Source organism: Uloborus diversus, chromosome 5 (assembly GCF_026930045.1).
Source record: "Uloborus diversus isolate 005 chromosome 5, Udiv.v.3.1, whole genome shotgun sequence".
NCBI classification, from domain to species: Eukaryota; Metazoa; Arthropoda; class Arachnida; order Araneae; family Uloboridae; genus Uloborus; species Uloborus diversus.
In genome coordinates, this window is record NC_072735.1 from 16,882,664 (window position 1) to 16,904,211 (window position 21,548).

The following is a 21,548-nucleotide window of genomic DNA, read 5'->3' on the forward strand; positions in this document are numbered from 1 at the left end:
ATTTAATGACGAGTTTCTTTGTTACCAATAAAATATTTCAGTGATGTAGTAAAAATATGCTTTTCTTTTATGAAGCTCCTGGACATTTTTTTTCTGGGAAGCCTTTTGAATGTTGCAGCATATTTCTAACAGCGAATAATAACTCCTAATTTGCTTCAAGAAAAGGAAAAGCGCTTAGTGTTTTTTTTCTCTTTTTACTTCCCACCTTTCTTTATTTTATTTTCTTAGTATCATGAAATTAGGAGGTAAAACATAGTTTTGGTTATTTTTCGAAGTAATAATGAAAATTAATGTTTAGAAAATGCTAACTTAAAGCGTAATTATAGTTCTCAATTTATTCGTTGTTAGTTATTTTTAAAACTAAAAGTTGCATAAAAATAAAAAATGATCTATTCTACCATATATTTAAATTAAGCTTTTAAAAAATAAAATAATCCGTCAAATAAAAATATGAAGCATTCAGAGCTAAAATAGATTAAGTCGATTTCAGCCGGATGTTGATTCGACTTAGCTCTGAACAAAGTATAGTTTGGCAACAAAAAATTACGTTCGTAATGAGGCATTCAAAATGAAAGTGGATTAAATCAAAATGAACTTGATCCATTTTTGCTCTGAATGCCTCATTTCAAATCAATAAGGAACAATGAAACTTCTATCAAAATATAAAATTAAATCAAGAGGTGCAAAACATGACAACATCAATTTCAGCAGGGGAATGTTTTAAAATCTAATTCGGTATGTTTCATGCTCGGCATGTTCCATGGCGATTCCTCCACAATAATAGAAAGTCGTTCTTTGAAGTAGACCTTTTAAAATTTTTAATCATATACAAGATTCGTCAAATGTCAAAACTAAGGGGTTCATTCAACTCGGTTTTGCTCACTTCGATCGAACTCTTCTGTCCAAACACGGATTGTATGGAATATTCAAACGTCCAGATAAGACGAATCTATTTGAATGAGGGGGAAAAGTAAAAATTTGATGCCGGTATTCCACTCATTTGAATGAGACTCTGCTTCTGCAAAAGCTGGCATCGCTAAAAAATAATAGATTCGTCCATTTCCGGCTGTAAAACGGATGTTTGTCTTTCCATACAATTCGTGGTCAGACAGTACCAGTAGCGTACCGAGAAATTTCCTTCTGGGTGAAGCAAAGAAAATTGCAAGCAATGCTGTTGTAGATACGATTGATCGTATTCGATTCGATCAAATTCTATTAAAATTGAATGAGCCTCTTAATCTACTTGGATTTTGGCGAAACTTATATCATTTGAAAATTTATTTTTTTGTTCTGATTAATTAAAAAAACTTTCTGTACTTACCATATAAGCTAATTGTTCCTTCTGTCTCGCCGAGAGAGTTTTTCGCCACGCAAGTATAAGTTCCAAAATCCTGAGGTCTTAGATCCCTGATGAGCAACTTCAGTCTTACTTTGTAGGAGGCACCTTCCACCGGCTCGCTCGTCACGCGGTATTTGTTGTTGGTGATAATGACAATTCCTCCTGCTATTACCCAATACGTTACCGACCGAGGATGAGATTCAAGGTTGCAGACGAGAGTGACGTCTTCACCGCTGTTGGCTCCAATCAACTGACTCGGAATAAGGATCATCGGAGCAACTACAAAAACGGAATTAAACGTTTACCTTTTTAAGGTATGCTAAATAACAATATTGTAAGACACACGAAAATGCAAATCAAATTTCAATTTAATTTGCTTGTTTGGGAGTCATAACATTATATTTACTGTATGAATTGGTTTCATTCGATCGTATGAAATATTAGGAAACTTTAATCTTATATAATTAAAAACTGAGCGTATGTATCTATGTAGTCATCTATGTCCAAGTTTTTTTTTTGTTCAAGCCAGATTGTTGAACACGCGTCACTTGTCGTAACTTTTATTTTTGAGGTGGACCGTGCGAAACCGGGCGACGTAGCTAGATCCTATATAGTTAAAAACTGAGCGTATGTATCTATGTATCTGCCTATGTAGTCATCAATGTCCAAGTTTCTTCTCCGGAACGACAGTGAACTGACCATCGAACAAGGTATCGATGTATTCGTAACCTTCCCGTCGTTATACTTGGCTATTTAACATAATCCTTCGGTAATAATTAGTGGAGATATCAACTAAAAACTATTCATTATGACACTTAGATTTCGATATAAAATCCCTATTTTTCGACGGCTTTCCTCTATTCAAATTATTATTCAGTGCTTCATCTCAACTTTACGCAACAATGCTTTTATTAACATTTATAGTGTGAAGAAAATCATTGAGACGAAAGATCTGTTGCCATTTTTTGTCTGGAATATGAGCAAATAAAATTCTGGGTTTTGTTTTAAAGGCTTCTCCTGTAATCGGAAGATTTAAAATTTTTACTTTTTGGTTATTTTTCCGAAATCTGCCGCAAACTATAACTGATTTTTCTTTTTTTTTTCTAGCCTGATTGTCGAGCACGCGTCATTTGACATAACTTTTATTTTTGAGGTGGACCGCGCAAAGCCGGGCGACGTAGCTAATACATCATTCAAGCTTGTACAGTACGTTAAAAAATTCTCATACTAAGCAAAAGAAAATCAATGTTTAGTAAAAGAACGAGACAATTTAATGTTTACAAAGTACGTTGAGCATGATTCTCTTGCTGACAGATGGTAAGACCCCGTTGGAAGCAATACAGAGATAGGCACCCATGCTGAGTCTGCTGGTCCGTGTCAATTTTAAGACCTCGCCTTCTACGCTAGGAACTGAAAGAAAATTCATTGCAATCATTATAAACAATGCCAAAAGTACAGGGTGTTTCAAAATGAATAGCGGGGTTTTAACATGTTATAATATTTATTACACCAAACTTACAGCCACAAGTGATATATCAAATGAAAGAGAAACTCAAAGTTTTACATAATAGCCTACAAATGTTCAATGTGAACACCATTCGTCTCTCGGCACACGTCAAGACGATATGCGAGTGCTTCCCAAACTTTGATGAGTGTCTCATTAGTAATTGCTGCAACAGCTGTTTCAATCCTGTTCCTTAATTCGGGAAGGTCGGCCGGCAGTGGAGGCACATACACACGCTCCTTAATAAAACCCCAAAGATAGAAATCACACAGCGTTAGGTCGGGTGACCGTGGAGGCCATGGGAAACAAGCTCTGTCATTAGGCCCCTTACGGCCACCTGGTGGATCACGACCAAACTTAATCCGGAACGCACGTTGCACAGTAGCAACAGATTATGTCTTTGCAAACTGTAAAACACAAAACACTTTCTGTTCTTTAGTCGCCATCATAGACTAATAATAAGAGTAGACCGAGCTATGGCAACCCTTTTGCTGCTCATAAACCAAACCATGTGACTGGTGGATATCCTAGCAACAGCGGGCGTTGATCGTAGCAGACGATCTACGCGAGCGAGAAATAAAATAAATAGAATTGATGGAACACGGAAGAATGATCTTTTATGGAGTCCGATTTGTAAATTTGTTATTCTAAGTTGTAAATATTTTGTTAATATAGCAAATTTTTCGTTTAGATAGTATTGTGCATTCTCTTTATTCAATTTCAATAACTCTCTAAGCAATTAAAGATGCAAGCGCCCAAAAAGAATCGGCAAGCGGTAAGATTTTTACCTACAATTTCAATTTAAGATACCGATTAGTACATTTTTGTGTTAACGCGGAACGTTTACGCCATTACGTTTACGCCAACGCTGACGTAGCAGTTCCGAATGAAATAAAAGTTACTGAAAACTGTGATCAAAAACTAATTACTAATGTCAAAATAATGCATAACTAAAAGAAAAACAGTTCAATCATCTCTGCACCTGGGAAAAAAATTATAATAAAAACACATTACGTCTTAAAATACATGTCGAGTGCCAAACTATAGATAATCCTGCCATCTAGCAAACATGCTGCCAAAGTTTTCGCCAAGCCTTCCACCAGTCACATGATGTATCCATGAACCAATTTTTTCATCAGCAAGTCCGGGAAAGCTCTGTCTACTCTTATTATTAGTCTATGGTCGCCATCTTTGCTACAAGCGCTTTCTAGCGGATCGCAGCAGAAACATTCCACGCGCATGCGCACTGATGCCAACAAACAAAAAACTGTTTGAGTTTCTCTTTCATTTGATATATCACTTGTGGCTGTAAGTTTGGTGTAATAAATATTATAACATGTTAAAACCCCGCTATTCATTTTGAAACATCCTGTATTTTGTGATTCTCATATACGTTGCAATTACGTCTTTTATCACAAAACATAACCTCTTTTTGGTCCTAGAATAATGTCCTTGTGTTCTTCTCTCGTCCATCTTATGACTGGCGCTGGAGATCCGCTCGCTTTGCATCTCAACTTCACATCTGCGCCTTCTCGAATACTTTGATCTGAGCTGGTTTGATCTTCATCAATGGATGGTGGCACTGAAATGCGAAAAATATTTCAAACATTTATTGTTTTAAATACATTTCTTCGGTTCTGTAATTCATGCTTATTTATTTTTATTTCGGTAATGTGCATTTGATTGCAAACTAAGTACGCATATGTACATCAAAGATTTAAAAAAAAAAGAAAAAAAAAACCACGTTAAATCTAGAATGGGACACTTATCTGCAACCAGATAAATGACGTGTTTATTGAACGAGAAAACTCGTTCAACAAATTTATAACGTAAACATCTTCATGACTAAAGGAATCAACCGTTTCTCTGTTCTAAAAGGTACTGTCTAACCATCGATTAAATGGAAAGGCTATTATCCGGTTTATAGGCGGAAATGGACGTATCTATTAGTTTACAGGGGTGATAGTTTGTTCGTTACAAATATGCTCTTTTACCTTTTAATTATTTAGACCCACTTTTGCACATATGACAATTCGTTCACGGCAAGCATTCTTTTAAATCTAAACTATATTCGATCTATATTCTAACTACAAAAATTATCACGTAATTTTGAGCTTACCATTTTAATTTTACATTTCCTGACGAAATGAAAACATTTTCTTTTCTTTTTGTTGTTTCCATAGAAACTATGATTCCACTCTTTTTCAACTTGGAAAATGCAATAAATTAATTAGGCACCAGTGACATTATAAAACGCGTGCATCAAAATCTCATTCCTATTTTCCCTAATCCCCTGCTAGATTCATTCAGATGGAATCGTCTTAACTTGGCCGATTGCCAAATTACATACATTCCGTGGTCAAACAGTAGCAATGACTATCACAGCAAATTGATATTTCTTATGCAACTCAAAAGAAGTAAAGGAATTTTAGTAAAGTGGTTGAAATATAAAGGGTGTCTGAAAAGTCTTTGACATATTTTAAAAATTTACAGAAAAGACACACATTGTTGTATCAATATACTTTTTGCACCTTAATACTTCGCAGGTTCAAGAACTTCTTACGACATTGTAAAAATAAAGGAAAAATATGTAATGGTGCTATTTCCTTCAGTTAAAAGTACTACTTTTAGTCACTGAAATTAATAGAATAAGCATAAAAAATAACATGTGGATCCAGAAAAACTTTTATTTTCCCAATAATAATTTTTTATATAATTTTTTAATGGCCGATGTTTTAAATAATTTGTGGTCTTTATGACGTCAGAAGGAATGTACTTTGGACCGCTACACCATTGTCACACTGGATGTTTACGCATTGTTAAGAAAAATGTTGACATTAATCAGTAATAAAAATATCAATCATGATGAGACTTTTGAATAAAGGCTTTTCTGAAGCAAACATGAAGTTCATTAGTATTATCGCGCTATAATATTTTATCTTTATCTATTGCCAAAATATTGCGCTCTGCACTGATGGCATCAGTGAATGGCATTTCATCACTTGTGATGTCATGAGCATAAGCGTAAAAAATAAAATTGAATCTGCGCACCGATTAAAATTTCTTTTGTTTAAAGACAAAACTTAGTCAAATTATTTAAAAAAATTGTTAAAACCCATGTTTTTAGGCATAATCTTTCAGAAAAAAATACTTTTGAAATTTCAGAAGCAACCCAATTGTAAGTAATTTACATTGACGACTGCATCTTCACAATAAGATCAATAAATTCTTACTGTAACGATACAACGATTACTTAGAGGTACATTGCCCCCCCCCTTTTTTTTACTTTGTCGTAAAAAATTCTTGAACCTGTGGAGTATTATGCTGCAAACCGCATATTTATTTGACAATGTGTTGATTTCCTATTAATTTTAAAAATGTGTCATTGCCTTTTTGCAGGGGTGCCCACACCTTATGAGCAAGGCCGTACCCCCTTAATATCGCGAACCCCCCTTAAAAGCAAGAGCTCCCCCAAATAGTGAAAAATATCCCTCAAAACAACCCCTCCTAAAAATTTCAATGGCACAGTCTGCGCCATGACACCGACTAGGTGGGCTCCCTTGTTTTTCGGACACCCAGTACTTTGATGGTAAAGATTTAATTTCTAATAGTTTTTAAGAGTAAAAGTTAAGAAAAAAAATGAAAAAAGTTAAATGTTCCCTCCATCCAAATTAGTTGCTGCATTTGAATACTTTTGTACATAGTATTGATACCGATAATTTTATGTTCTTTTTAGATATTCCAGGGAGAGATGATATTAATTAACAACGTTTAGTTATACATGTATATATATATATATATATATATATATATATATATATATATATATATATATATATATATATATATATATATATATATATATATATATATATATATATATATATATATATATATATATATATATATATATATATATATATATATATATATCAAGCATTCCCTCCTTCCCACCCAAGATTAGAACCAAATTAGTTAAAATTCCGAGTTTTCCTAGTTCTAAGCCACGCCCATTTTGCTGGGATTCTACCACCAGTATACCAGAAAAAGGATAGTTTGCTTCCTAATGAATTCATGATTTATTAGCTAAAAGATAGTTTTATGCAATTATCAATGGAAACGTCCGAGTGTGAACCCTGAATTTGTTGAAACCAATTTGGTACCGATTGCAGGAGGGCGTGCTTTGTTTAAATGTTGTTGATTAATATTATATTACCACGAAATCTTAGAAAAATATTTAAATGAAATAGTAGTAAAAAGATGCGGCAAAGTGCATCATTTGTGACGTCATAAAGGCCACGCCTTGTTTGAAAAATCGGATATTTTAAAAAATTAATTAAAAAAAAACTGTTGGGAAAATGAAAGTATTTTCTGGGCCCATTTGTTTTTTTACTAATTCCATCCATTTCAATGACTAAAAGTAGTACTTTTGACTGAAGGAAACCGCCCCATTGTAACAATAAAGCAAGCAAATTTTCGGGAAAGAATTTAAAGCTTGGTGAATTTAAAATCAGCTGTTTTACCATTACGCGCAATTGGAAGTTCGTGTGATTTGTTTTTCCTAGTTATAAGCCACGCCCATTTTGAGGATAGTTTGCTTTCTAATGGATTCATGATTTATTAGCTAAAAGATAGTTTTATGCAATTATCAATGGAAACGTCCGAGTGCGAACCCTGAATTTGTTAAAACTAATTTGGTACCGATTTCAGGAGGGCATGCTTTGTTTAAACGTTGTTGATTAATATTATATTACCACGAAATCTTAGAAAAATATTTAAACAAAATCACAAAACCATTAGTTTCAATTTGGGACAAAGTTTTCAATCTGAATGTTACGACTAAATTGGGACGGACAGAGAACTAAGAATGATAAAATGCTGAAAATCAAAGTACAGAATAAATAATTATGTAATGTAAAATAAATGAAACGGGGAAAATACATTATTTCCTATAATATATGATATCCCATGAAAAAATATGTGCTAATTTTTTTATTCTTTAAATGCTAGATCATTTGCATTTCAGGAATTCATTCACCATTGGTATTTTTTAAAAATATGGATTAACAATAATATAGAAAGTAATGAGTGATTAAATTGAATTAAATTTTATATTTCGAAAGAAGGGTTAGAAAGAGGTAAATTTTAATTTCACGAATGGGTCAGAAAATGAAGTTTTCTTCCCAAAGAACAAGTTTTCTAAGCAAAGAAATTCAATTTTTTGGAAGAATGTAAAGGCAAGAAATAATATCAGAATAATGAAGTTTAAACAAACAGTTGAGAGGCAATTTCAGCATTGGGAAACTAGGCATGTTCCGCATTTTAGTAACGGGTTTGTTTAACATTTAAAAAAATTAAAATTCTGAGAGAACATGGTCGAAAATGTGGAGTGAGTTACTTTTTTCCTGAATTTTGACTTATTTTCTCTCTTTAAAAAATGTTTTAAAAGACGTTCAATTGCTGTTTTCATTTTTGCTGCTGACGTCACAAGTGAACAAGTCGCTATGGTTGCCAGAACAAAGTTTCAGGACATTGCCAAACTGCGCCAAATGAATATTTTATTTTACGAACAATTCCCGTTACGCTAATAATTGCTTGTAGTAAAAAACCATGAAAAGGTGATATATTTCCAGAAAAGACAACCACACGCTCCGATATAAGATGGCTGCCTTCACTTGTGACGTCACACGATGAAACATTTTATTTTCCAAATCTGATATTAAAATTAATTAAATATTAAATGTTGGGAAAATAAAAGTGCCTTGTGGCTCCTTGTTATTCTTTTCTTTTTAACACGCTTTTATTAGCTTCACCTGTATGTATGTATGTATGTATGTATGTATGTATGTATGTATCTTGTAACGGAATCTTGCAGCTCAAATTTCGCCCACTTCCTGCGATCGAATTCTTTTGAAATTTGGCACGTGACCTCAGACCCGATGACAATACAATATTCTATAATCAAATTAATTGATTAGCTCTTTTAATTGTTAGTTTCCTCCAATTTTAATCAATATTTTGGCATAAATTTAACAATGTGAAAAAGGGAAAATTAAAAAAAATACATTAAAAAATGCTCGCAAAAATTATTTGAAAATATCTACAAAAACCTTTCATTTTTCTGCATCAGATAAAATTTGTTCCAATGTTCCAAGGTGATTAGAACATGAAATATAATTGTTTTTAACTAATTTCATGTCAAAATTTAGGTGAGCCTTCAATTGGAAATTCATTGCTGATCAGACCATTGTTGAACAAAACTTTTATTCAAATGCATCGCAAATTTTCAAAGTAATATAAATATGATTTCCGCAAACATACATCGATGACTCACAGTAGCTTCCCATCGGGGTGCCCTTGTCTTAACTTTAAGATATTACCTCGCACTCGTTTTATAAATAATTTCGTCGCCTGATAATTCTCCAACGTAAGACTAAAAAACAGAAAAATAAAATAATAGTTTAAAAAACTAAAAAAACACGCTTTCGTAGCAAAATGAACTAAAAAGTGAAAAATAATCTTTGGATGAGAGTAGTTGACCAATCACTTAATTTTAATGTAATACAAAAAAGCGTGGGGGGCTTCTTATCAGTTCTCTTGAATTTCTTCCATTTGTTGCCCATGCAAAAATGTAAATAGACAGCACCCCACGCTTTCTTGTATTACATTAAAATTAAGTGATTGGTCAACTACTATCATCCAAAGATTATTTTTCACTTTTTAGTTCATTTTGCTACGAAATTGTGTTTTTTTAGTTTTTTAAACTATTATTTTATTACTTTGCCTGTAAATTTCAGTGACTAGAAGTAATACTTTTGACTGAAGGAAACACCCCAAGTCTCCCAAACAAAGTTATTTTTCACTTTCTGGATTAACTCACCAACTACTTCGAGATGCATCGTTTGGCTGACCATAGGGTTGGTGTTCAGCTGGCACATATACGCACCACTGTCCTGTGGGCCGACATCTTTAATCTCCAGCCACCAGGATCGATAATTGTTGTGATGTACTGATATTCTTGGATTTCCAGCGATCACTCGGTCATGCAGGGTCAGGAGGATATGCCGGTCTTTGTGGATCCACGCCAGCTGCGGAGATTAAGTCAAATTCAAATGAGATCTCCATCGCTGACAATGATGGAGATGGGGTTGGGATAAAGGGTATGTTAAGGATATGTAGAATAGATCTATAAATTCTGCTGGAAAAGTATCGTTACAGGACACAGAAGTGGTTCTATAGAAAGTAATTAGGAAATGAAGTAGGGGATGCGGGGCAAACTGAAACAATTATGATAATTTTTCTTTTTCACAATGAACAATGATGGAAATTCGTTCTGAAAATTACAGTACATGAAGAAAGTATATAATGTGTTGTTAAAAGAACTGCATTGAAATATTGTTTTTGAAATGAAGCGTGATACAAAATTAAATCATAGCAATGAATCCATGAAAGTGCTAATAATTAAAGGATCACTAATTATTATTATTATTTATTTTTTTTTTTTTGCCTTGAATGAAATTGTTTTTGAACATTTTGAATAGTTGACAACAAAACATGATAATGAGTTTTCATTGTAAACATTGTTCGAAAATAGCGATTCTACTGAATGGTAAGTAAGAAAAATATTTATCCAAGAAAAAACGTCCGAAAAGCCAAGTACAGGATCTTGACTAAAGAAACAATATTTATTATTTTTTTTTGAAAAAATATTGGCTGATGTTTAATAGGATAATTATTTGGATATGGAGAAAAAAATCGCCTGATAGAGAGTAAATGGATGAGGATGAAATTAATTTTGTTATTTATTCGTTTTTAATATACACGATGTTCGTTTCAACCACCTGCAAGACCTTTATTTTTGCAACGGTTAGTCCTATATGTATACTTCTAATTGCAAAAATGCTCAAAATCAGATGCAGAGTTAAGGTATTGAAAGTTTAAAAAAAAAAAAAAAGAGTCAAAAAATACAAAATTTAACTTTTTATACAGGCTTTTTTACAGATAAAATTTAACCTTTTACCTTTTTTAGGACAAGCCTAAGGTCTCCTAACTAATAATTACTTATCGCTCTTTCAGAAGAACGACAGGTCGTCAAAGTAAGAAAAACAAGGTATTTATATTTTTCTTCGCTACTCAAAGAAAAAAAAATGCAAATGTTATGCCGTGATACCCAAAAACACACTACAAAACCTCGAACAATTTGAGAAAAACCACACTTTATGCACACATATAATTTTAAACACTTGTTAACCGCTAAATTTCCTCCCCCCTCCCAAAGGTGTTATTGACGGCGAGTGAAAAGTTGTTTAAGTCACAAAACGCTGCGTTTCATATCTCAGTGAATATTTGTCGTACTAATTTCAAACTTTTTGTGTTGGAATTATTTTCCAATGGAGATTATTTCCCTAAACATAAGTTAGGGGACCTGGGGCCCGTATAAAAAGTTAAATTTTGTATTTTTTGACTTGTTTTTATTTTTAATGCAAACTTTCAATATTCTAACTCTGCATCTGATTTTGAACATTTTCACAATTGAAAGATTACATCTAAGAATACATTACACACACACACACACACAATATATATATATATATATATATATATATATATATATATATATATATATATATATTGTTACAAATTCTGTAAATAGTAATTATTGTAGTAACGTAACCTGTAAACAGTTTCCCGTAATGAATATACAGCCCCTATACATTCGGCTGAAGTATACGATCCCCTAATTTTCATTGATAAAATTTATGAATGAAAGAAATAAGAAAATGTAGAACGGTGCAGCTGGAATAGTTGAGAGGTCAATTTCGGTGTGTATAAAAGCCGTTACGCAGGATAAAAAGTTAGTTTCGATTGAGAATTTGTACTGAGAGTGTATTAGCTCTGTTTATTGCGAGGCATTTCGCTGTGTTTTTTTTTCGTATTTGGAAGTAAATACGTGTGTAACCGTTGAGTTTACGGTGTTGTGTGATATTTGCTTAATTGCTGATGATTAATTTAGCAGTTGTTGACGCTCTTTCCTGTACATAGTGTAAATAAATTTCCTGTGTTTCCCTCAAGAACTGTTTCTTTATTTCAAGAAAGTTGGAAGTCGCACCGGATCCGTTACAATATATATGTTTGAAAAAAATGTGTTAAAATTTGAATTTTTCAAAAATTTAATTTTGTTTTCTTATTTCTGTGGTGGAACTACCATAAATCAAACTACCCTATACCTATGAAGATGTAGATATAGCGTAGTTTGAACCTAAAAAAATATTTTATGGCTTTTTTGCAGAAGATCGCGCATACGCCTAGAATTGGGCTTAAATCTCGTAAAATTTGAAATTTGCGAATGCGTGACTAAAAATCATATGAAAAGCTATAAAATATTTTTTTTAGATTCAAACTACGCTATAAACAGATAATTTATGGTTGCTGCACTATAAAAATTAGATTTTTTTTTGAATTTTTCAAACATTGAATTTTTAACATATTTTTTCAATTTTTCAGCCTTATGCTTGAACTAAAGATCTTAACTCAGAATTTCTTTTCTATTTTTCTTCAATTGAGGATATTAAACTACAACTTTTATGAGGTAACGCAATTCCGAAATAAAAAAAAATCGATTTTTTCGAACTACCATACTAAACGTCATTTACAAAATATTAATAATACTTCAAACTAAAAAGAACTAAATTTATCTCACCCCACAATCTCTGAGTACAATCGTTTAACTAAAATCTAGGCTCTTATAGAAATCATTGGGAAAATTCCATTTTACGATACCATCTAACTTGCTAAAAGTGTAACATTAACCAGATTCATTACGCATTTTAGGTAATGACAGACAGGGTTGGTTCCATCAAGTCCGTTATGGAGCCATGAAGCTGAGTTAATGTTTATTTGACTGCCCATAGTGACTTAATTGAACTATATGTTACTTTAACTTTAATGCTTTGACATTTATCGGATGAATCAGTTATAAGTTCCAGAATCGGTGATATCAGATTATGTTCAGAAATTGTTATATAAAAGGTGAAAATGCGTCAGAATTTTTAGTTGTTATCAGGTGCGTGCACAGGGGGAGAAGAGGCACCTGTTAGTCCGGACCCGAGCCTGAAGGGGGCCAATATTTTTAAAATTAGGGGTGAAATATACGGGTCAACAATATGGATAGGAGCCCGGAAAAATCATTTTTGACGGGCCCCAAAATTTCTGTGCACGCCACTGGTTGTTATAATGTATTGGTTATTATAATGTATTTTGCACTTGAGTATTTGTTTACAAAAATATTATATCAAAAAAATGTGTGATTTTTTGTGTGTGAAAGTGTGTTGTGTATCCTCATTATTCATTTGTTAATTGCTAATTGCTCAAAATATCTTCATATGCCCTAAATATAATAGGCCTTAGATGATAAACCTCCGGTTTGGGTACAAAAATTCTACATGTAATTTGAAAGATTGGAAGATCAGCACAATCATTGTGAGAGACGAAAACGCTATTGTGCTCAATATGAAACTATTAATTGTATTTTAAATAAATGAATTCAATTATCAATATGGTGAATGTAAACCACTGTCTAAACAATATTTTATTATATACCTGTACTTTCTCATTGCGTTTTCTAGCTTATTTGAAGAATATTTCATGGATTGTAGTTAGTCGATGGGAAGTCACGGGAGGTCACTCAGACCTCCCAAAACTTTTCTTACCCTGGATATTGTGGCAAACAACTCAGCAATTCGGAAACAATACTGCCGTGGGAAGGTGAAGGGCCCTTCAGGTGTTAACTTCAATGTCAACTCAAGTGATGTTATATTTTGGAGAACATTCGGCGATGTATCATCAAGCTTTTGGTCGCCAAGTTTTGTGGCCAACTTAGTGATATATTGCGAAGTTGGCGACAAATTTGGAGAAAAAAAAATAATTTTTTGAATTTGGTTTCAATTTGGCGTTATTGACAATATTTAAAGAGTTATCCATTGAATCACGTTAAAATTGTTAATATTGCGAAACGTAATGTCTGAAAAACGCTTTTTTGCATCGGTTCGCGAACAACTAGTTAATATTTGAAAGGTTTTTAGATTCGTTAATGTGAATGACACGTCCGAATGTGGTAAGGTTAGGTGTTGATGTTTTTCTAAAACTGTTGATTAAAACTCATTAAATTGGTGTAAAAGAAAGTAATGTGGTGCACACATCAGCTCGTTTAATATAGTATTGAACTTCGCATTTTTAGATAGTCCGTGTAGCACCGAGTGATGCAGAGAATGTCTGGGATGAAAACTTAATAAAACTAATTCCGATGATGAATTTATTGAGGCAGAGTCGAGAACGATACAAGGCTCTTTCGAGGTCGAGGATTTCTGCCTAGGCCTAGCTAAAACCCTTGCTTCAAATCTTCAAAGAATTGAGCTGGAGAAGAGTATTAATAATAAATCTAAGAATTAATAATAATTCTAAGAATTAATAATAATTCTAAAAATTAATAATAATTCTAAGAATTAGTAATAATTCTAAGAATTAATAATAATTCCAAGAATTAATAATAATTCTAAGAATTAATAATAATTCTTTTTCATTCAGGTTGTTGCTGTCATAACTTTTATGGACGATCTGAAATTCCAAGTAAAATGAAGAAATTTAAGTCAAATTATTAAACTTGTAAGCAAAATATTTAGTTATCACTCATACAAAACTGTACCGAAAACCATTATATAAAATACCGAATGTACCAGGAGTGCAAATAAAAACCAATACCATATATTAAAATTAAGGGGGAAAAAAACCACACATTCCATTCCAAGAAAACAGATCGTTTCATAGAGTAAAATCAGACTGCTAAATTAAATTATCGGAATAGAACGTCGTGCTAATTCCACTCAATTATATAACTATCTGGAGCGTGATCTGATCGGTCTATTTTCATCTGCTCCAATTGTCTAACAACTCAAGAAGAAAATCCGTTTTCTGAAAAGAATTCCAAATTTTTCTCGGCATTGACATTTCATTGTAATCACAGAGGAACTCTTGCATGTATAAATTTAAAGATTACGAGGAATGGGAAGATTTCTTTATTAATTTTGCATCGAATTTAATCACAGTTCAAAAGCAAGCTTCGAACAAGTGTGACAGAAATATAAATCTTAAAATCAGATTATTTAAAGCTTCTCATTTTAAACGATCTGATTTCAATATCTGATTTTAAACAATATTTATTGTTCTGTCTCGCTCGTCATTTTCTACTCGAGATTCAGTGCTCAACCGTTTCAGAAATCAGAAGCAGCACATTATTCTCTCATACTAAATTACTGTTAACAGAATTTAATTTCATTTTCCTACAAATCGTTACGTGCGAAGTGTATGTCATAGGTCCAGTCTTATTCTTGGGGGACGGGTGGGGGATTTAAACTAATTAACTATTCACAGCACATTAACAAATAAACTCAGCACGAACAGAAACGAAACTGTCTATAAAAATCACAACAGAAAGGAATAATAATTTACAGTGACTCTATATAAAAAATAATTACACTACCAAATGTTTTATCCATTGAAGCGATGCCTTACAGTTAAGGAAATATTCCTATCGCCCATTAAATTTGTTGCATAAAAAGCGATCGGTAGGGTGGAGACATTTCTTCGTTACTTCACTTTACTGGCATTTGATAACAGTGCCGTAGAAAGACTGTCTCAAGCAAAGCTATATATCAATAGCAAATCACATGTTATGCCACAAAAAAAAAAAAAAAAAAAAAAAAAAAACTTTTTGAATTTTCAAAATTAATTTGAACTCTGAAATTTTGAATTCAAATTATGTTTTTCGCAATCACGAGTTGCGACAGTGCCCTACTCATAGGGGGCTATTGTTTCTAGAAGCAGCTCCTGTCCCCCCAAGCCTACCCCTCCTCCTAGGCGGTTACGTGTGTATAGTTGTGTGTGTGCGTGCACGCGTGTGTGTACATGTAGGCACACGTGCGTGCATGTGTAGGCTTGTGTGTGTGCATAGACCTGTGTGTATGCACGTAGGCGTGTGTGTATGTGTGTAAAGGCTTGTGTGTATGATTGTGTGTGTGTGTGTGTGTGTGTGTATGAGTGCGTATGTGTGTAGGACATTGACGCTTCTGACCAGGAGAAGCGTATAGCTCAGGACCGGAGCAGCCGCGCCGCGCCGCCTGCAGAGGCCGGTGGGCGGTGGTGCTGGTGTCCCTGGTCCAAGCTGAGAAAGGAACCAGACGCCAAGGACGGTCAAATGAAAGCAATAAGCAATCGTGATTGCTCGAAAAAAAAAAAATCAAAAAAATTTTCCTTTTTTCTATGGTGTTGCTCAGGTTTTTTTTAAAGTAGTCATTTTTACTACTCAAATGCAATGAACCTTATAACGATTGCAAAGAAATTTCGCCGACTCCTGGGGGAGAGTCGAGAGCCATGTGACCCCCCCCCCCCCTCTATCCACCCCTTCATGTAATGCCCAAATATTATTGAAATAAAAAAAAAAATCTTTTTCATATGGTTGTGATCAAGTTTTTTTATTTTTTCACTCAAACATTTATATATGTTCGCAGTTTTGGGGGGATTTGGGTTATCATGACCCCCATGACCCCCCCTCACCTTGTATCCGCCACTGACTGCCGTGGAAAGGTAAAAGGCAGTAACAGCACATTTTTTTTTTCCTTTTTCATTTTTCGTCATCTATTGTACTCTACCTGCACTGTACAGACGTGCTTATTTGGTTTCCACCGAAAATGAAATAGGAAAAAACGTCAAACTCCAACGTTTTACTATTGTTAGTATAGAATCCAAAACACATTTCTTAAAATACTAGAAAATCACCCGTCAAGATATGACGGGTGAAAATTGCTTCTACATTTGAACGAAGCAATTGCCTGTTTGGTGATATTTTGATAGTTGAAATTTTAACCCTAACTCCAGTGGATTAAACCTAAACTCCAGTAGATAGCGTTCAGAGTTGACCACTTTTTTATTTCTTCATTCTCCTAAAATGACAGTCTTTCCAGTAAAACAGTTAAGTTACCGGATCCAGTCCAGCCTTGTCCAAATAAAGCCTTTCCCTGCATGTCTAACATTGGCAAAACATATTATCAAACTATCATGGCGTGGCGCTAGAGTCGCTATATAGATAGGCCGACGCATCAGCTCAAGTTTAGCCATTTTGAATCGGATTTTTCATTGTTGCACTGCTAGGGTTACCACAGCAAATTTTCGGATTTCGCCAAATTTGCCGAAAATAATATTTTATTCAACAAACAAATCACGTGCCGCTAATAATTGCTCACAGTGAACAATCACCAACGCGATACCTCGCCAGAAAAGACAACCACTCAAACACGCGCTCCGATCCAAAAACGCTGATCTTAAGCTGATGCGTCGGCTCGTATATATAGGGGCCTTACGTGGCGCAAGTTTCATTGATGATGACGTCAGACTCGATCATTCGCTATTACATATATGAGGATCTCAAAAATTCATTCCTGCCGATACTGTCCTTATCCTTTCCACCGCAGAATAACATTTAATACTCTAAACATCACATAATTTGCCCTAATCAATATACTGTTCTGTATGTCGGGAGGAATTTTAATTGCTATAGCACCAAGCTATTTCTCACTCAATTTAAAAGTTATTAGTGTGCATGATTTGTTCTTGAAATGACTGAAAGTTACAGTATAATATTAAAGCGAAAATACGCACACTGTGTAAGTTACTCGTAGAAAATTAGAAAAGCATTTTTTACTAACTGATTTACCTCGTAAAAACACCACCAATTATATTGCCCGAAAAAAAAATCAATATTTAAGAGCAAAAATATATGTGTTTAAGTTTTACAACAACTGCTTTTAGTTTATTTTTCAATTCCACACTCTCGCAATTCTCTCTTCAATTCCACACTTTCAGTTCACGCTCTCCTTATATATAAAGGATTTATATATCTCGATCAATTTTTCAATCGTTGATAAAACATTTTTTGTTTATCCACTCAAGTTCAATTAGTTTTTTAATCTTGGAATATATGGCACTTGATGTTAGAAGTTTTATTTTTTCAAATATTAGGTCTTTTTTTTTTTGCCCCCAACGCAGTTACTTCCTATTCCGGGCTGATAAGGGCTAAAAACCACGAAACTGCAGTCATCGGATGGGATAACTGAGCTGGTTGGTGTACTTTATGTATTAATTCAATTATTAAATATAACTAATTAATTTTAGTTTTATATGGGAGAAATTTTCTTCTCTTATATAAGATATTTCGTAGTTTTATAATATTTTTATTTTAGTTTTATTAAATTGTAATTATGAAATAAAAAGGAACTAAAATAAAATTTTTCTTTACCATATATTACAATACCAACTTTGGTTTAAACGAATGTATCATACTATTATTCAAAATAGCCCCTTTATATTAGATACAATTACTGATTATACACTTTTATGGAGAATCAAATATTAAATCCTTTTTACTTTGTAATTTCCTAAATTCTCCACAACGCAGGGGAGTGTGACAGCCCTTCCAACGGCCGCTGTGATATTTGCAGCTTTTTCCGCGAACCATGGCTCTGGAGGAATCTGTTGCCTTTCTGAAAAGAAAAAAAAAGAAGAGGTAAAAAATGGGGTTGTTTCCTTCAGTCAAAAGTAGTACTTTTTGTCACTAAAATTGATAGTATAAGCAAAAAAAAAAAAAAAAAACATAGACCCAGAAAATACTTTCATTTTCCCAACAATTATTTTTTAATTAATTTTTTAAAATGTCCGATTTTTCAAACAAGGCGTGGTCTTGATGACGTCACAAATGATACTCTTTGGCGCATCTTTCTACAGCGTTCCACGTTATGATAATCAAGAAGCGAATTAAAATTGCGCTCTACGCTTGCTATCAACCATATCGTTGCCAATACACGTGAGTAAAGATGCGAATTAAATATTTTGCTCGGTGTTTGGCAACACTGAATGGCATTTTATCATTTGTGATGTCACCGGCAACAAACAATGAATGCGCACCAATTTAAGTAATTTTTAAAAAATAATAAACTTCAACAAATTATTTTAAAAATGGTCAGATCCTATGTTTTTAAGCATGCTCTTTCAGAAAAAATACTTTTAAAATTTTGGAAACGACACCATTATGTTTGTAAGTTTAAAATGTCACCCCAAGTTAAAACTATTACTTCACGAAAATAGAGTTTAGTAGTTCTTTGTGAAAGTTTGGGCTGTCTTTTTAACTCTTTTTTTTAAAATTAGTTATCTTTATTTTAAAATAATAGAGCACACTAATTTTTTTTTCTTCAAGGAAAGCTCTCGTAATGTACTATTTCAAGTCTCTTTATCTTTTAACTGCCATTAGAATTAGTTATTTCAGTTCCTTACTAGATATTGAATTTTATTTATAACTCTAAGCAATTGAATAAGTTCTTAGAGAAAGCTGATGGTTTTGATGTTAAGGAAAAAAAGAAGTTGGTTATTTAGAGTTAATTTTGTCGGAAAGTAGCAAACTGTAGTCCAATTAAGTTTATTTAAAATGCTTTTTTTTCAATAATTAACTTTTATAACGAATATTAGTTATTTCATTCATTTTCTTACTTTGCAGATGGTTCATAAATTTAAACAAGGAAATGAAATAAATGTAGCATTCTCTTCCCTGAAAAGAAAAATAAACAATCAAAAAGAAACCATTGTAAAAGACAAAAGAAAGAAAGATAGAAAGAAAAAAACCGTGCTTTTGAAATCAAGCAGTGATGCTCAAGATGACAAACCTCACAAACCTAAAATATGCAACTAAAGTCATCAACTTGGTAAATATCAACGAAAAATTGATAAATCTGAACGAAATTTAATATACAATTAAAAGGAAGACATTTAAATATATGTTGGTAACTGGATGATAGTTTCTTATGAAGTCTAGTTAAGGACTCAGTGAAAAATATTTTTTATAGCTCAAGATTTGTTGAAAATACGTCAAGGATCAAGAGTTAAATTTTCATTTTCCTTCGTTTCCAGTTGTGTATTTTATTGCATTCACTCTTTTTAGTTTTTTTTTTCATTCTGATGCAGCTTTAGCAAAAGTTTTAAGTTGTACAGATTTGTACTTTTTTTTTTTTGTGATTTGGACTCAGATAGATTATTCAACCTCCTAGAGCCTTTGGTTTTTACACTTATTATCAATCGTAATATGGTAATTTAAGGACTGTTATGACACCGTACCTACAGGTAAAGTCTGGTCGCGGCAGTGCCTTACAGTATGAAATATAATTATTATTTTTATTAATTGTTTAATTAATTGCTTTAATTGCTCGTTTAATTTCCTTCGTAGTGTTTTTCGTTCACCTATTTCAAAGAAAAAAAAACTTATGAAATGATTTGTGACGTAGCAAAACGCTCAATATTTTTAAACGATCCCCAAAATTTAAACATAACCAAAATCTTCTTCAGCAGCACTACAGTCTGTTGCAGGCCAAGTCTTTTTCTGTTGGCTCCACCCAGACGGTACAAGTCTTTTCTAGGTATCTCTACCTATTTATTCCCACAAGGTTTCCAAATCTCTCTCTAGTCCAACCACATTCTAGCTGGTCCTCCTCTTCTCCTAGTACTCTCAATCTTCGAAAAGGCTAGTTTCTTAACTGGGCCCAAATCTGACCGTCGAAAAATGGCCCCAGCTATCTGATTCTGTTTGATTTAATAACTCTCATGATGTTCGGTTGTCTGTATTTAGTGTACACTTCATTGTTATATAAACTATTCCCTGTATTATATTCTTTTATTGTTCCAAAAATTGACCGCAAGATCTTTCTTTCGAAAATGAGTAGCCTGCTTTCTTCTGTTATGTTAATGGCTCCTGTCTCACTACCAAAAAAAGATTGGTCTTATAAGAGTTTTGTATAGATTTATTTTTCTATTAATGGTGCGGAGTTTAGATCGTAATTGGCTGTTTAAACCAAAGTACACTAATAAAAAATCCTGAAATTTTATGGTAAAAGTTACTGAATCCATGCTGGCAGTCAGTTTTACCGTAAATTCCTATTTTAGTGTAAAATTTTACGATAGAGTAAACGAGAGTTAAAAAACGCAAAATGCGTGCCGCAAGTTTGATCTCAAGCCCATCGGATTGGCTGACGGCTTTGCTTCCCACCATACGAGTTGGAACACATCGAGTGAGGGGGAAATACGGTGTTATGTGCTTCGCACTGTAAGTCACGTGGTGTATCAACTGGCGCTGCAATCGTTTTTTTTTCGGTACAATTCACTGTAGTTTTTTTTTTCTGTACTGTAAACACTTTATTCTACAGTAATGTTTACCATAAAAGTTTCCTGAATTTTTAACAGTGTAGCATAGTCAAACTTACTGCATCAATATCATTTTCTAAACTTGCAAAAGGTGTGTTACTCATTATGCTTCACAATTTGCTTTTATTTTGCAATTAATTTCTACAATTGTCTTTACTAATGTACTTGACTTTCAATTTTGCTTTCCCTCTGAGCAATAGACATAAATATATCCATCCCAAAGTAGTTTAATGTTCTATATATTAGAGAACATAACAGCAAAGGGGATGGCATTCATGCTTATGATGGATGCACATTCAGATCGTCCTAATGCGATTCCATTGTAGAATGACGTATTGTGGGCAGAAAAAACCCGCACTGTACATCGTTTCCGTCAAGGGAATAAACGCATTCAGAAATTTATTCAAGGGATCC

The 21,548-nt window shown here is 33.3% G+C and overlaps 1 protein-coding gene across 1 annotated transcript in view; it reads right to left on the reverse strand.

The window, feature by feature from the left end:
* Positions 1-21,238, reverse strand: part of LOC129222464 (lachesin-like) — a 48,998-nt gene extending 27,760 nt beyond the window's left edge. The window contains exons 1-7 of the mRNA XM_054856977.1: positions 21,194-21,238; positions 19,434-19,491; positions 18,318-18,433; positions 9,724-9,931; positions 4,270-4,425; positions 2,621-2,749; positions 1,322-1,618 (exon numbers count right to left, since the gene is read on the reverse strand). Coding sequence (XP_054712952.1) covers positions 1,322-1,618; positions 2,621-2,749; positions 4,270-4,425; positions 9,724-9,931; positions 18,318-18,433; positions 19,434-19,491; positions 21,194-21,238 — 1,009 coding nt within the window. The remainder of the gene's footprint in view (positions 1-1,321; positions 1,619-2,620; positions 2,750-4,269; positions 4,426-9,723; positions 9,932-18,317; positions 18,434-19,433; positions 19,492-21,193) is intronic.
* Positions 21,239-21,548: the final 310 nt, after the last annotated feature.